Source organism: Amblyomma maculatum, chromosome 3, assembly GCF_055883805.1.
Source record: "Amblyomma maculatum isolate TAMU_Amacu chromosome 3, ASM5588380v1, whole genome shotgun sequence".
In the NCBI taxonomy this organism is placed as follows: Eukaryota; Metazoa; Arthropoda; class Arachnida; order Ixodida; family Ixodidae; genus Amblyomma; species Amblyomma maculatum.
In genome coordinates, this window is record NC_139346.1 from 183,462,319 (window position 1) to 183,478,261 (window position 15,943).

Genomic DNA, 15,943 nt, shown 5'->3' on the forward strand with positions numbered 1-15,943 from the left:
TAGAGCATCCTGACTGATCCGAAAACTGACGATCGCAAATGAAAAGTACATTCTGATGCATAGGAAGAGAGGATGTGTTTTGGCTCTGTGGACACCGTTCCACCACAACAAAAATTCAGCTTTTATGAATTATAGGTAACAATATGTAGCTGGGCTGGGCTGCTTTTTACACCAGATATAGTGTAAGTAGAAGTTTATGCCAAGGAAGTGAATTAAAATTAAACAGGACTGAATGCACTTTATTGACAAAAATGGCAAGTCAGCAGAAACACACATTTCATTATACAGAACAAGTTTATGATAAAATGGCTTTATATACAAACTGTAGTTTTCACAGCCATGTTCTCTTAGAAGCGAAAGGTTCTAAAAGAGAGAGTAATAGCTTTCATTGCTGATGATAATGAGGAGAATGAGAAACAAAGATGAAAATGCCTTGAAGGTTCTTAGATATTCTTTCTCTACACTCGTTATCACAGTCAAGACAGTGTCATTGTATAGCAGAATGAGATATTCACATGGCATTAAAAATTCTCAAACAACACAGAGAAAGTAAAATGAAACAAAATTTCAGTGTATCCACATATTTACAGGGCAGATAATTTACAAGGCAGCACATTGACATATATATGTACAAGAAGACATTTCTTTCAAAAAAGAAAGTACTTCTGAGCGAGGGCAATGTGGTCGGATGGTGGCACTGTAAGGTGTTCTTTTACTTCCTCTCCATCTTCAATCCGCACCCATTCAACCACATATGTCTCTGGGTTCACTGCAGAAAGCGGAAGTTGAAAAGGAAATTTAGTTAATGACAAGAACCAGTTGTCGCTGATACTTCATATCTAGTCTTGCCATTATAATTTTATCCCTAGATCTAGAGATGTTAAGTCCTCTCTTTAAGAAACATTTTATGAAATTAGAAAATTTGTGACCAGAATGTTACTAAAGTTGTTCCATATGTTCTACAAAAATGTAAAAAAATTGGTAGCCTCTACAAAGTTTAAAACAAGACTAACAGGGGTGGAACTAGGCTCGAGCATTTTGTAGCAGCTCAAGGAGCAGTAACAAAGCCATTTTGGAGCAGCCTTGGAGCACTAAAACAGGAGTTTGGAGTACTCAAATATGTTTTATATAACATATTTCTTAGCTCAAATGTTTTTATTAATGGCAATAAAGATATCCATTTGATTAACTTTTTATTCCACGTTCAATGCTTTGCTGAATACACATGCACAACTCCTGTGAGCAACGATTCGGAACAGACTAGCAACAAATAGAATGCTTGCTTTTATACTTCCTACCTTAACACCAACTTGACTAAAAATTTGGGATATATCAGACAAGTTCTAGTGCATATGAACAAGGACGAGAGAGATGTGGACAACATGAGCGCTAACTTTCAACTCTACATCTCTCTCGTCCTTGTTCATATGCGCTAGAACGTGTCTGCAATGCACCAGCTCGCCCAACAATCTGTGCTCTTGGGATATATATATTGACTTGCTAAATTCAAACACGGAGTCTACCACTTTGATGAGCTCATGCACTGCCACTAGTTCGGAGTTCACATCGATGAGCAGCACATTTCCACTCTGCCTTGTGCATATCCTTTCCGATCTTACGCTTGTGCTGATAGTTCCTGAGCACTAACTAGTTAGTAGTGCCTTCAAGGAGGATTGGCAGCACTGAAGGGCAGCTTTTTGCTCCTTTAGATTTTTTTTTTTTTACTTCACGGCCTTCTGCCAGTGGCTATTCACATTATTGCTCAAGCTGCGCTGGGGCTTCCTTAATTTCAACATGCTGGAAATGGGCCCTAGAATGGCTTTCCAGCACCAAAACCCTTGAGAACACCTTTAGCGATTAGCACCTAAGTGGAGTCGCCCTCATAAAAGTTCTAGTAAGCTTTTGTCTGACGTAGGCATGACAGCTTTGATGGTGAAGTACCTGTTTGCTCTCACAACAGGACCTTTAGAATAACTCTTGCATAGTTTGCAGCTGGGCAAGTTTTTTAATGTCTCATGGTATATTGTGGTGTCTACTTCAATCGCTGCTCTCGCTTCCCTCACCACCGATGATTCAAAAGGCTGGGAAAAAGAGTTATGTCACGTACACAGAGCAATTTGTTTAGCATTAATTTGCTCTAATCACTTAAGGCTTGTTGTAAATTTACTTCTTAACAAACATTCATTATGCTCCATGGTTTTCTAATTCATGAGAGTTATATGCATTAGGTTTAGCGTGAGATGCGCAATATACCTCTGCAAACGGTGTGCTGCCATCACTTTGAACACGGCAGCTCCTATACCGCATATATGCAACTTACAACATGCCAATGCTCTGCTGTGCTTCTCACGGTCGCTTAATCAAGTTGCATCAGATTGCATTTTTGTAGGCAATGCCATTATGGCCCACTGTGTGGCAAACAGTGTTGCACTCAGTTTAATGGCGAAACACCAAAGCAGTCAGTTTGGAGCAGTTTTGAAGCAATATTGTGTTTTAGAGCAGAAAAAAGCAGTTTGGAGCAGAATGGGGCAAATGCAGCAGCACTTTAAGCACAAAATCCTCTTGTTATCTCACTTGCAGCACACGCTCTGCATGTACAAGAAGTGGCCCATCTCGAGTAAATGCAAAAAAAGCTGCTTTATTTGAATATTTGTTTGTACTAACAATTAATGCGCGCAGACCTAACTATTGAGCCTCTCAAATATCAACTTGCCACTCAAGATGTAACACACACATGAACTGTGCATAGCAAGCGCACAGTGAATAACTACAGTGTCACAAATTTTCTTCATGTTCATTAACTCCAATAATATGTCGAACACCGTTGTCTCTACGACCAGTAGCTAGAAACTTGAACTTCCAAACCAATTATAACTTAAATTTTTTTCATATCTTCATATTGGTGCCAAATTTGACAAAAATATTCTTCAAGACTGCAGTGCACAAATTTTTAGATACAAAGTTTCAATGCACAAGTGCCGCAGTATAATGTGGTGTTATATTTTATTGCAGAATAAGTGTTAGCAGAACAAGAATGTTGCCCTCATCAATCTATGAACTTCTAGGAAGTTTCAAAACAAATAAGAAAAGGTATACCATTACAGGTTGGCATCATTAAAGGAACTAAAAGTCTGCCCTCAAGGGACATTCTTTAAAGAAGAAAACTGTCAATTCAATTTTCAAAGCTGAGTCATTAAATCTCATGCTTGGCACATAATAGCCTCAGATACTTATGCGCCATTAAACCTAACACAACACCAAGTCATTAAATGCACGTAAGGGTTGTTTATATGACAGCACCAGAATCCGTGCTTAGATTTAATCATAAAATTCTAATAGACATGAAATGATTAATTAACTTATGCTAGTAATTTTCTTCTCTTTAAGGATGTAAAGTGAGCTGACAAAGCCTATGGCCTGAATGTCCAGCTGTTAGTTATATTTAGCAACCTAACTAAGGGTACCCACTTTTTCTTGTTCCTGCAGTTCCAAATCATCTGCTTTACTAGTCTTCACAATGAAGCTGCGATTTGAACAGTGCAAGAACCAAACATAAATACTGCTGATCAGTATAAACCTTTCATTATTCTTGGGAAAAAAATAAAAGTAAACAATATTGCCCGCTTAGATGTGATTGAAATAATCTTGGTAACCTTGGTTTATACACGCACACTATAAATGCAAAAAATGACAAGAATGTTTGGCAATATATGCACCCTTATTGAAAGTTTATGGGCAATAATTAACGAATGTCTCACACAAAATGAATTTGAGGTCTAATATTTAGCTCGCACAAGGTATAAACGTAAAGCTTCCACATTAAATTGAGCAGTTTTGTCAATTTATGTAGAGATATGTTATGGCATATAAACCTACTTACTCTTTTAGTAATTACAATCTTCTTGCACTGCATAAATGTGCATTGTGTATATTTTATGGAATGACCTGCATTACTACAATGAACATATATGCTGTATACAAGCGCTGTACTCTTTCATCCATGCAAGGCTACTGTTGCTGAGACCAGAGGGATCAAGGCTATTTCAGCAGACTAACCATCTTTTAACGTGATAACGTGAAAGACCCCATTCATCGAAAATCAGGCGGCGGCGGCCGTCCACCGGCTTGCCATTGCGAGGAAAATTTTGCGAGCATAGCGCTGGCAGGCAGTAGCTGGCAGCTGACATAGATGCACAATGACTGGACGTAGGATTGCCTGACATTGCGTTTGGCACGAGCTGCCAACTCGGGCCCTTCCTTTCACATGGGAGGATCAGCCTGCCAGAATGTATTCCCGTTACCCCTAGGCCACGCAGGCAGGTCTCCATATTAAAACAGTTTAACATGGATAACAAAAACCAACTTGCCTAGCTTTCTGTTCTTCTAAGGCAGGTCTATATGGCTTGGTTAAAGCAGGGCTTTATGTGTGGGCTGGCAGCCTACGCTATCATGTTATACACTTTAAGGCGGAGCTAAGTTACCACCATAATCTTTTTTTATTGATTTGCAACCAGCACCACATATTGTGCAGTGCAGTTATTGAAGACCATGAAAAGGCTGCACAAGTCACTGACAAACGTTTCAATGTGTATAACAAATGCTTCTGAGCATTCTATTAAAGCATAACCCCTTGTAATGAAGCTAGCAATTTAATATTTATTTCTAAAAAGTGTTTGAAAATTTGCAGGCTAATTGGTCTGTGCATGGTGGTGGGATTTGAAACTATTCTTCTTTAGATCATACATCACACCTACGGAGAGCGAGAGGCCACTAGAAGCTGCCATTCGTTGCAGACACGATGGCCACAATGTCACGAACACGCTTCTGGCAACTGCATAACTGTGGTAACTGCATAACTGTGGTAACTGCACTGCGCGAACCTCTCAGGCATGTGCAAGCAAGGTCAACGCCTTCACACGCATGGCTCTGATTTACCCCTGCATCTTTCTGTCGGTGGCTCCGCAGCTATTCTCCGTGTCCTACGCGTCCACTCAAAATGAGTAAGCCTTGCTGCATCATATGCTGCAAAGCCAGTGACCGTTGACAGTTGGTAGTCTGCGAACCCAAAGTCATATGACTTATGGGCAGGGTGCAGTCCCCAAGCTGTTCTCTTCATTTGCTTGAGGTGTCTGTCTCTGAATATTAATTTGAGGGGGGAGAATAGAAGTGCCATTTTTAATTGCTAGTATGTCCAGTGTTAATGAAGCTAGTTCAAAAATCCTTGTGATGGGGTGACTAGTGAGAGAATCCAGATCACTTGTCTGCTTTACTGAACTTCATTTTATGCATTTCATGGTCCCATCAAGTGAATAGCAGCACATTTGAACAATATGAGAGCAAATGTTTTCAAAAGTTAATACGCGCAAGTAGAAAGAGTTCCTATACCAACTTTGGCACACAGATTAACAGCTGTGAAGAACAGCAGCTAGGGTTGGCATTTTCACTTTAAAAATTTTCAGCAATTTGACACCGCATTTTGAAAGAACAGAACCACACAAAAATGTGGAGGACTAGAAAGGAAGGTACAGTCTTTGTCAAAAGTGTAAAGCCCAGGGGGTACGCTTCTGAGCCACTTTGTGCAGCTTCTATTGCATTTATAGTGTTCCAAATCTCCTGATGCTAAGAAGATATTTTGTCCTACCCTCTCCAATGGGAAGGACCTTCACTAATGCTAAATGAGCACCACTACACGGTTCAGAAGCAGACAACCTGGACTCTACACTTTTGACAATGGCTGTACATACAGACAAACACTGTCTAGTGCTTGACATTTGTCTCTCCTCCAAGACCTGCACTTTATCTCCACTGTTCCATTCACAAAAAAAAAAAAAGTCCCATCCCTTGGCTTCTTATCCGATACTCTCACAATGAATGGGGCCTTAGACAGGAAAACAAACAAGCTTTCTTTCTTGAAACCTTGAGTTATGCACAGAAAGACCTTGTTAATGCATACTCACTTAAGTGGTAGTCGCACTTAGGATATAGCTACATGAAATTTGCTCAATCACTCATAAAACCTGATGCATTTTCTGCCTACATACAACATAGCGGCTAATTGCGAACATCTTCGTTCACATGTATCTCAAACAAGGCTGAAAGGATCTCATGTAAAGCCGCAAACTAAACCATGCATTGCAGGGGAACTTCACTGGTGCTCCTAAGACGTAAATTGCAGCAAGGTATCGAGAAAGATATGCCAGCGAGAAGGCTTCCCCTTTCGCAGATGCCAGTACCCATAAGTATACCCACTCCCATAGCTGGTATCCCTTAGTATTATCATTGCATGGATTGGCTTCTCTGCAGCACCATGCCTCCAAAGCCAGCCTGTTAGACTGGCCACAACGAACTTTCATTTCCAATCTTATACCTTTTTAGGTACAAACCTAGCGAAGAGTATATTTAGTACCCAAAACTCAACATTAGTACCCAAAAAGAGTGGGAGATTGAACACCTGTCGTCGACAAACTTTCATTTGCAATCTTATACTTTTTTAGGTTTTGGCACCAACCTAGTAAAGAATGATATTTAAAACCCAAAACCCAACATTAGTACCTGAAAAAAAAAGTAGAAGATTGAACAGCCATCACCATAGCTTACTTGGGACACTATAATCAGAGGTCATGGTTCGTATCCCACCAGCAACACATTTTTTTTTCTTCTACTCTGTATTTAACAACCTTTCAACGACAGAGAAAAAAAAACAATGCCTCATGTTCTTCCTGGCCTCTGTGACTGCTGGCTTCTTTCATTTGTGTATCATAACGAGCCCCTCAGTTTCCCAACATTTGTCTTCTCTCTCCCTCTCTCACACATGCACACACAAGCAAGTGCGTGCATGCACATATGTGCGTGTCTATACATACAAAAAGAAAGAGGAAACAGGTAAGACTTCTCCAGCATGGATGATACAGTGACAATGCTGCTCCTCTTTTTTATTTGGGTGTCACCGCATGGCCGTCATCGCAATTTGCGGTGATGCCCATGCATTTGCTACTTCCAGTGCATAGCGGGCAGTTTCATGATTAACAGTGTACAATGACATTGCCAGTCAAGCAAACCGAGACAGTGAAAACACCTAAAATAGTATTACTCCCTCTCTGTTACCTTGTATGAAATAAAAAGATAATTATTTATAAAATTAGCACCCTGAAATTGTGACGCCATATGATTTAGAAGCCACTTCTTGCAGCACTCGCTAACCTTTGGCTGTGCTTTATAGTTCTGAGTGCACGTAAACCTCTAAATTCACACATCTGTTTACTTTTTCAGTCTGAAGAAAACAATTTCTTTTACTCGTTTGGATGAGGTGCACAGGTGCACAGTCATTGATAAACACACACAAGCATGTACACATGCATGCGACGTGCACGCACACGCACAGGATCAATAGAGTTGGCGATTATTAACGTGTACATTCCATACACAATGAATAATTTTAAATGCGGTCATACTGTAAAATGAAGCCATTGAAGTTTAGCCTGTCCACAAGAGTTGGCTCAATATAAAAGTCACAACAAAACATACCGTATTTGCACGCTTCTAACGATCTTTTTTTTTTCCAAAAATAAGCGTTTAAAGATACATGCGCGTTACATCCAGACTCAGAACTGAAGCTGAAATCTCAAAACCCGAAGCAAAGCAACCGATAAACCACGGCCAGTCACATTGCCATCGGTATCAGCAAACCGATGAGCATCATTATCAGCACCACAAGCTTCCGGTGAGCCGCCTCTGTTTTTTGGTTAAGGGCATGTCGAGCATTTATCCAGCCGCTCGATGTGTGCTTAAATCCTGGTGCCATGCATGGAGGAAGGAAAGAACTTAAGAGAGGCACTGACATCACTTTTTTGAAGCCGCGACTGGACGCTTCAAAGTCTCTCCTCCTTTACCCTCCGCATTTTCTTTCTCCGCGACACTCACGTGCCTCGGGTCTTTAGCAACGTTGTTGCTAGTGGCCCGAGTTTTTATAGCAACAGCAATGCCGTTGCTAATGGCCCGACTTGGCTAACCCTAAATTTTGACGTCACTTCCGCCCCACTTTCTCCAATGTATTGGGAATGGCAAGGGCCTCTCCTTAGTTGTTTCCTTCCTCCATGGTGCCATCGCTAAGTCCGTAGAGGATCGCGTGCGTACCTCGCATGCAGCGTACAGCGACTGGCTCTGGGAGCAGGCCCTCACGCGGTCTCAAGAGAGTGAGGCTTGGGGACATTTCGAGATGGATTCACGGTACGTGGAAGGCCTTCCAGCTAGCAATGGCCATGCATGCAATTTCTAACGCCTTAGGTAGTACTGAAGATAACCTTTTGTGGTCGGTGGACAGCGAGAAAGAGCTGTCTTCTGACTCTGACGGCGAAAACTAGCCTATGACATTCCCGTCTTGTGGTTGTGTTTGTGTATGCCAATTTTGTTCCATTAAATGTTTTAAGCAATGTTCAAACACTTGTTCAATGCATTACTCCACGTGCATGGTAGAATCGGCACCAAGTTATTTTCGTGGGTCCAGGCGCTAAATATCACTGCGTGTTACAATTTGGGGCGCGTTAGAATCGTATGGTAACTGCTAGACAATACAATCATACATCAAGGAATTCAAGGGTGCCTTTTGGACTCCACAATGCACTTATCAACGACTGGCTGCACCTCTAATCATACGGCAAGCAAATTCAAGTTTTTTATAATTGACGTTCCAAAAATCTTTGTGGGCAGCCCAGCTATAGCATCTCTATAATACTCATTTTTCATACTTCACTATAAATTTATCCCTAGCTCCAGAAATGCTCAGCTATAAGTTTCATACCTGACGCTAAAATTACTGCAGTGCCCGGTAGGCCATATAGTGACAGCATGAGTAATTCCCAATAACGTAATAAGTGTAGCAGGACATAATCTGTTGAAAGAGTGCACGAGATAGGCAGCCAGGAAAAAAATATCAGGAAGATGAATGACTCACCTAATAACTTTGGAGTCAGGTTATTGTGCACAAAGTCTGCTTTCTTCAGCTTCCTGGACCCGGACACAGGTAAAATCATCTTCCTGATTCCATAGTCAAGAACGATGCCCTTCTCTACAGAGACCTGAAAAATAAAGCAAGGTAACAAAAATAAAAAGCACAGTAGAAGTCACAGCTTTGCCTTTGGTCTCTGAAACAGTTTACACACAGAATAGATTCACATGCTCAGAAGTCACGGCAGTAGTTGCTGACTGCTCAATATCCATGCGTCACTGACAAAACTGTATGAAATCTAGCCTCATCTTATTCTTCACAATTTGGTAGTTAGGTTGTTCTTGATGGCTTCACTAAAATGTTGTGTGGCTAACACCTTAGCTGCACAGAAGAGTACAGAGCCACTTTACAGCAAATGTATTTAGGCTCAAGCAATTTCGCTGTGACACTGTAAATTGTATGGCAAAACAAAATGCAATTCAAAACTAACATCGCTGAAAGTGGTTGAAACAAACACGAACTAAAGGTTCGTAAATGAAATTTACAAACAATACAGTCCCTTTTTTCAAACATAGTGACTGGCTAGTTGGTTTCGCGTACTGGAAATTGCAGCGCAGCAGTAAAAGGGACGAGACGAGGACGTAAACACAAGCGCTGTGTTTGCGTCCTCGTCTCGTCCCTGTTACTGCTGCAAACAAATCCTTTTTCTCACATCTGTAATGTAGTATCTTCTGAGGGCCTACCACAGCATTATAACATAATAAACTGAAGCACTTCAAGAGCACAGGAACTAAGCCAACCTAACAGTCAAATAACATGCAAATGAATATGTATGCCAGGTATGGCCACACCCCACACTTACCAGAGCGCCTACATTGTGGTACCAAAACATTTTTTACTGTTTTGTGCGCCTTATTACTAGAATACTTATACATTTATTGTGCCATAGTATACAAATGGCAGTTATTAACTGATTCCCTTCTATGCCATGGCTAGCAGCTGTCAATGGAAGCAGATGTCACAAGATATAGGACAAGCAGACTTGCTCAGTTGCCTTGCTAGCCCAGCAGTAAACAGGTTATGTACATACACACAAAAATAAAAAGAATACATATATTTTAAATGATGTGCAAGACATTTGTAAATATAGATTATTATGCTAAATGTACTTCAATAAGATGAAAGGTATACAAGAGGTATACGACTAATAATTCAACTTCTTCCCTCGTTTGTTTCAATTATGATTTCAGCAGCCTCACAGCACATATAACATCAGATTACTCGAGGTTATATGAGACACACAAAAACAGCCATTATTTTAGATGATTTTTCATTTGTTACCAGCCAGCTCTTTATGCAGTCTGCTGTAGACTTTGACTTTGAACAGAGACTCATACAATATGAGAGAAGAAATTCCGCAACGAATTATTTGCCAAGAATATGCAATGCTCGCAGAGTAAGAAATCCATGAGTATTAATGCCCTATGCACTACCAAAATATTTGAAGTCTGTGCTCCTTTAATATTGCTGTTGCTTACAATTTTTAATGTATAATGAATCCATTTTTAACACGCACCTCATCCATTAATGTCATTAGTGCCAATGCGAACACCAAAACAACATCACCTAAGTTAACCACACGAGCTTTATGAGCATAATGTAACTGGTCAAAGCAATTTTTGAGACCACAGTAAGTGGACACTCACCTTAGATACAAAAACAGCAGAGTTCCTTCCGACTGAGAGCGAACGGGCACCATACATGTCCCGCAAGCAGATAGGCTCAGCAGTTGGGATGGATGCATTTGCCATACCTGCCAAGATTTTCCCTCATTCATAATGTATCACAAAGCTTATGTATTAAACTAAGGCAAACTTAAAACAGGAAGTCTTACGGACTGCACTCGTGGGAAACTTTCTGCACCACTGAAGGCAAGGCTAGGTGTAGTACGGCTTGGTAACAACATTTTTCTCATCCGGTGACCAAAGACTGAAGCACTTTGATCATCAACACAATACCCTGATTCCCCCTTTCTCTCTGGCCACTTATTACAGTGAGGGGTGGCTTGCCACAAAAGGGGCAGGATGTTTTGTGTAAACTTTCTGGCCTCATCACCATTGCCTAAGGACTATACCTGTATTCTGCCGCATAATAATGCTTGAACATTGGTTCTATAGCCTTGTCTGCAGTGACACAGAAAGCCATCCGCTAGTATGGTCTGTTAAGTGACAAGGCATCCCCTTCATGCTCTGCATCTTGCCCGCACATGAGCAAAATGAACTTGCTAGGCTGTACGTTATTGCGCAGCTTGAATTCAAAGAGCCTATTTTTAACTAACTCATTGAGGGAAATCAGGAGTCATCAAACATTCATGGAACGTCTCTCTAAGCCATTCTTCATGCTTATGATCTAAAGAGACACTAAAACATAGGCATCTACCTGTTATCATACTTCTAAGCCATTCTTCATATGCTTATGATCTAAAGAGACACTAAAACATAGACATCTACCTGTTATCATGCTTCTATGTAGTAAACAGTAGATATAAAAGCAATATTAAAGAAGAAATTGCCATCAATGTTTGATGTTTCCACTTACTCAGACAATACCAACAGCTTACTCTGCAATTATGCCTCCTTTACAATGACTCATACTGTTTCAAGCACATCTAAAAGAATCTCAAGGATTAGGATGTTTTAATTCATCAAATTCCATCTTCTTAAGGCACTGCTTGGCAGCTCGTACCCATTTCATTTCCCACTAAAAGCCCGCAGACAGTCAATGAATGCTTGGTTTGCCCAAATAAATGCAAAACAAAAGAAAACATATAAACAGCTTAAACATAAAGAAATCAATAATATCAATACTATCTGAAAGTCTGGAGGATGCAGTATTGCTCTGATGAATCTGTTTTATGTTGTAGACTGATCTTTCAAGACTCTACATCTCTGCTACCATACGACATCACTGCCACCACTTACGAAACAAAACACTCTGAAAAATCCCACTTATTGTTGCAGCTTTTGTCATCACCACCAAGAAGCTTTCAAGGACTATGGACACCGAAATATAGCTGCATGTTTCCTTCTCCATAAAGAGCCAGAAGACTTTAAAATACATGAATCACCACATTGTATTTGCCTACAAATGTCAAAAAATGTACAGTTGACTTTCTTCTTTTATGCCGTTTAAGGTTTGATTTCATCGGCCAAATGATGGCTGTAATATGCAAATGTCATGCGAGGTACGAAAAAGACATTCAGTATAAGTGCTGATATACGTTGTTTGTTGTCATTTCAGCTCTCAAGAAGGTTGGCTTAAGCATTGAGTGAATTAAGGCTACATGTTAGCTATTATACTGCAGTTGTTGTTGTTTTTATGCATTGTGGCCTATGATTCGGGTGTCGAAACAAAACTGAAACCAGAACGGCATCGAGAAGAGATTCAATGAGAAATTGTTTTGCAGCTGTCGAAAAATACTGGCCGACTCATGCATTCTAACATTTAAAGCAACATTGTTGTTAATATCTTTTTAAATTAACAGGCCGTCGTGCATACGAGTGTCTTAAAATGGACCTGCTCCCCATGAACATCCATATGATGGCTTTATAAGGCAACGAGTTAAAGCAACGAGTTAAAGTGCATTGCAGGAATACAAAAGCATGAACAAATGCAAACTGTATACATGCCCATTTGAGCAGATATAATCTGGCCTCCTTTCATCACAATCTCAGGTTTGGCCCCAAAGTGGGCTGGTGTCCACAAAACAAGGTCAGCAATTTTTCCTGGCTGGAAAGGTCAAAGAAGCAGAAAACAATGAGATGGGCTTAAATCATTTCAATCTTGACAGAAACATGTTTCTCGGCAACAGCAACAAAAGAAGTAAATTAAATCAAAAATAAGTTGTCACAATTTAATTGCCAGCATTATCATTTTCAGTGACCAAAAGGAGTGTAGATACCAAACTTTCAGTTGAATGCTTCTTTGTAATGGCTCACTAGACATCAATATGCATAGGTAATCACATATTTGTCTGCGATTACTGAATAACTTACAGCTTAATTTTTTCACTCATGCTGTTTCGGTTTAAAAAGTCGAATGATAGTTGTGGCATTTATGGCCAGTATAGGTAATATGAGGCATGAAAAAACAGTGATAAAATTCCGACTTCATTTTAATTCACTGCAATAATAAAGTCCGCTTGTCTCAAGAGAAAAAATGACAAAACCAAATGAAAATGCAATGATTATACTACTGTCTTCCATGCCTCATGTAGCTTACACTGACCTTTCACATCACAGCCAACATTCAGTTGTTGAAAATGAGACAGTGTGTGAGAACAAACTCAATTTATAAGTTATTCAGCAGTTCTAGGTGAATGTCACGAAATGATACATCTATTCTAACATCTGCCCTGCACTATTGGTGCAGTGGTTTTTAGGGCACTCGACTACTGTGCCCAAGGATGCGAGAACGAATCCTGGCCGCCGCCGCCACCGCCGCCGCTTTTCAACAGAGGCGAAAAGCAAGGCACCGATGTGCTGTGCGATGTCAGTGCACGTTAAAAAACCCCAGATGGTTGAAATTTCCGGAGTTCTCCCCTACGGCATCTCTCATAGTCTGAGTCGCTTTGGGACATTAAACCCCTCTCCCCCTGCAAAAAAGATATTCTAACATGTTATGCCTCATTACAGAAAATAAAACATGCGACAAAATCTGGTGCCTGTGATCCTTTAATACTCACGGGCTTATGACATCACCCGTATCATATATGATATATCAAGTAGGGGTATTGCTATAGTAATATCCCAGTTGTAAAGCACATTTCTAATTCTTTTCTTGTGTTAGGCAACTGTTACATGCATGTACACTGACCTCAATCCACTTGCCTAATGTAGCGACCTGAACCTGGGTTGTTTAATCGAAGTTATCTATCGTTCTCCTAGTTTTTCATTACATCCTTAAGAGTACAAGGGCAATCAAACAAAGTAAAAATGCCTGACGTCAGAATTAGAGCAGAGAAGGCATCTTGATTTCACAGGGAGCATGTTTTCTCACCTGAAGTGCTTTATTGTGCAAAGGAAAAGTACAGCTACTGCAAAAATCCCCAAGGCACAATTTTAGAGGATTTGGAAAGAGAACTCAGCAGGAACACTGTGGGATCTCCTACTGCAAGAGCTTTTTCAAGATACAAGCAAGCACTGTTGGTAACTGTCCTTCAGAGCCTTGAATGTCTTTCCTCTTTTCTTACCAATTTAAATGTACTGAAAAAAGTGTAAGCAATGGATTGTCCATGACAGAAGCTAAGCCTTCCTTTAATTTAATTATCCATTTCAGGCATATAATGCAGTTATTGCTGATTTCGATGTGCAATTCACAATTTTCTTAACACATTTTTTTTTTTTTTTGAGCCACTCTGAACCATTATTTTGTAATGCTCATGGGATCTGGCCTATAGCAGCATCTATTCTCTACAATGTATTATAAGGAGCTAAAACATCTTTCAGAAAGCATAATTAATGACAGGACATAAGCCCAACAGCCAGCAAGTTAGACTTCAAAGCAAGGTTGCAGGTCATTTTACATGTGCAATTAGAAGACATATTTGGCTTGGGTGCTTCTCGTGACACAATCTCACAACTAAACGGACCATTTTCTATATTTGACGAGTGTTTCTAGAACCCCTTTTACTCAAATGCATGCAGGAGCTTACATGAATCAATGGTTGTATTATGTCTCATTAGCTAATCTCATCAGCTAAAAAAATCCCTTCAGTGCAGTTTTACTGCCTTTGTAATACAGTCCTTGCTCAGCAAAAGAATCATTCTCATTCACTGCGTGTGCATGCATGTCTGTGAAGTCACTGCCTACCTCCGTGCCTTAAGCGGATCATAGTTAGTGGATTGGAGACTTGAAAACATCATCAAGCGGGTAAGGTCATTTTCACCCTTCGGTAAAAATTCTCATCTGTAAGCCTTCAACCATTATGAGCCCATGATGAAATCAAAGGCACGATTGGATGGTGATCAAAGTATGTATATAGTATTCACAAGTACGAGCGGATTCTGAACAGCCCCCTTCGATTTGCATACAATGCCTATACGTTACTTTTCCGTCACCAAACTAAACATACAAAATACATCAAACCATTCATCTACCGAAGCAACTGTTTCATATATTCTTATCTAAAGTTTAGTCAATAAACGAATAAAATAAGTTGCAAAATGATATTGTTATCCTCCCAGAACTTGCAATACATAAAAATGCTTTGTCAAAATACTTGTTAACTGTGTAATGAATTTCTGGTATGCTGTATAATTGTATTTGCATAATAAACACAAGTTATCGCGTGCACTGCTACAAGTATTTGTTTGTTCTCCTTTATAATTGAAGCTGTTTCGTTTGGTTTGTGGGGTTTAACGTACCAAAGAGACTGAGGCTATGAGAGACGTCATAGTGGAGGGCTCCAGAAATTGCGACCACCTGGGGTTCTTTAACATGCACTGACATCGAACAGCACACGGGCGCCTTGCTTTTCACCTCCAACTGAAAAGCGGCTGCCGAGATTCGACCTGCATCTTTCGACACAGTAGTCGAGCGCCACCCCGGCAGGGTATAATTGAAGCTGTGCAGACGTTTCCCTGTCATTTGTTTTGGCGCATCCTCTGTGTAAGTACCAGTGAATTGTATATTCTCTTGATATCTGTTTCTTAAATGCCTTCTGTATACAACCTGAAACTCCTGTTTTGGCTGATGTTGAGAGTATGAATAAATAAATAAAAGCAAAATGCACATAAAGTTAGCACTGCTAACTGGTTTATCACATGATAACACATGATAGCACATGGCCACATGTTGTTGATTATTTTATCTGCCAAAAACTGATTCTTTGGACATGATGAGGGAAAAGTAAGAACTAGGGCACAAGGAAACTAAAGGCCAATCCTGACAACCACTGCATTTTCATTATACCTCCATTCGTAACAGCCTTGATTCTTC

At 40.2% G+C, this 15,943-nt stretch overlaps 1 protein-coding gene across 5 annotated transcripts in view; it reads right to left on the reverse strand.

The window, feature by feature from the left end:
• Window positions 1-231: 231 nt before the first annotated feature.
• LOC146197139 (uncharacterized) overlaps window positions 232-15,943 on the reverse strand; it is a 102,818-nt gene continuing 87,106 nt past the window's right edge. For all 5 annotated transcript variants that reach the window (XM_084598896.1, XM_084598895.1, XM_084598894.1 and 2 more), the window contains 4 exons: window positions 12,634-12,733; window positions 10,651-10,757; window positions 8,951-9,074; window positions 232-769 (listed from right to left, as the gene is read on the reverse strand). In XM_084598896.1, the coding sequence (XP_084455022.1) occupies window positions 648-769; window positions 8,951-9,074; window positions 10,651-10,757; window positions 12,634-12,733 (453 nt within the window). In that variant the 3' untranslated portion in view covers window positions 232-647. The remainder of the gene's footprint in view (window positions 770-8,950; window positions 9,075-10,650; window positions 10,758-12,633; window positions 12,734-15,943) is intronic.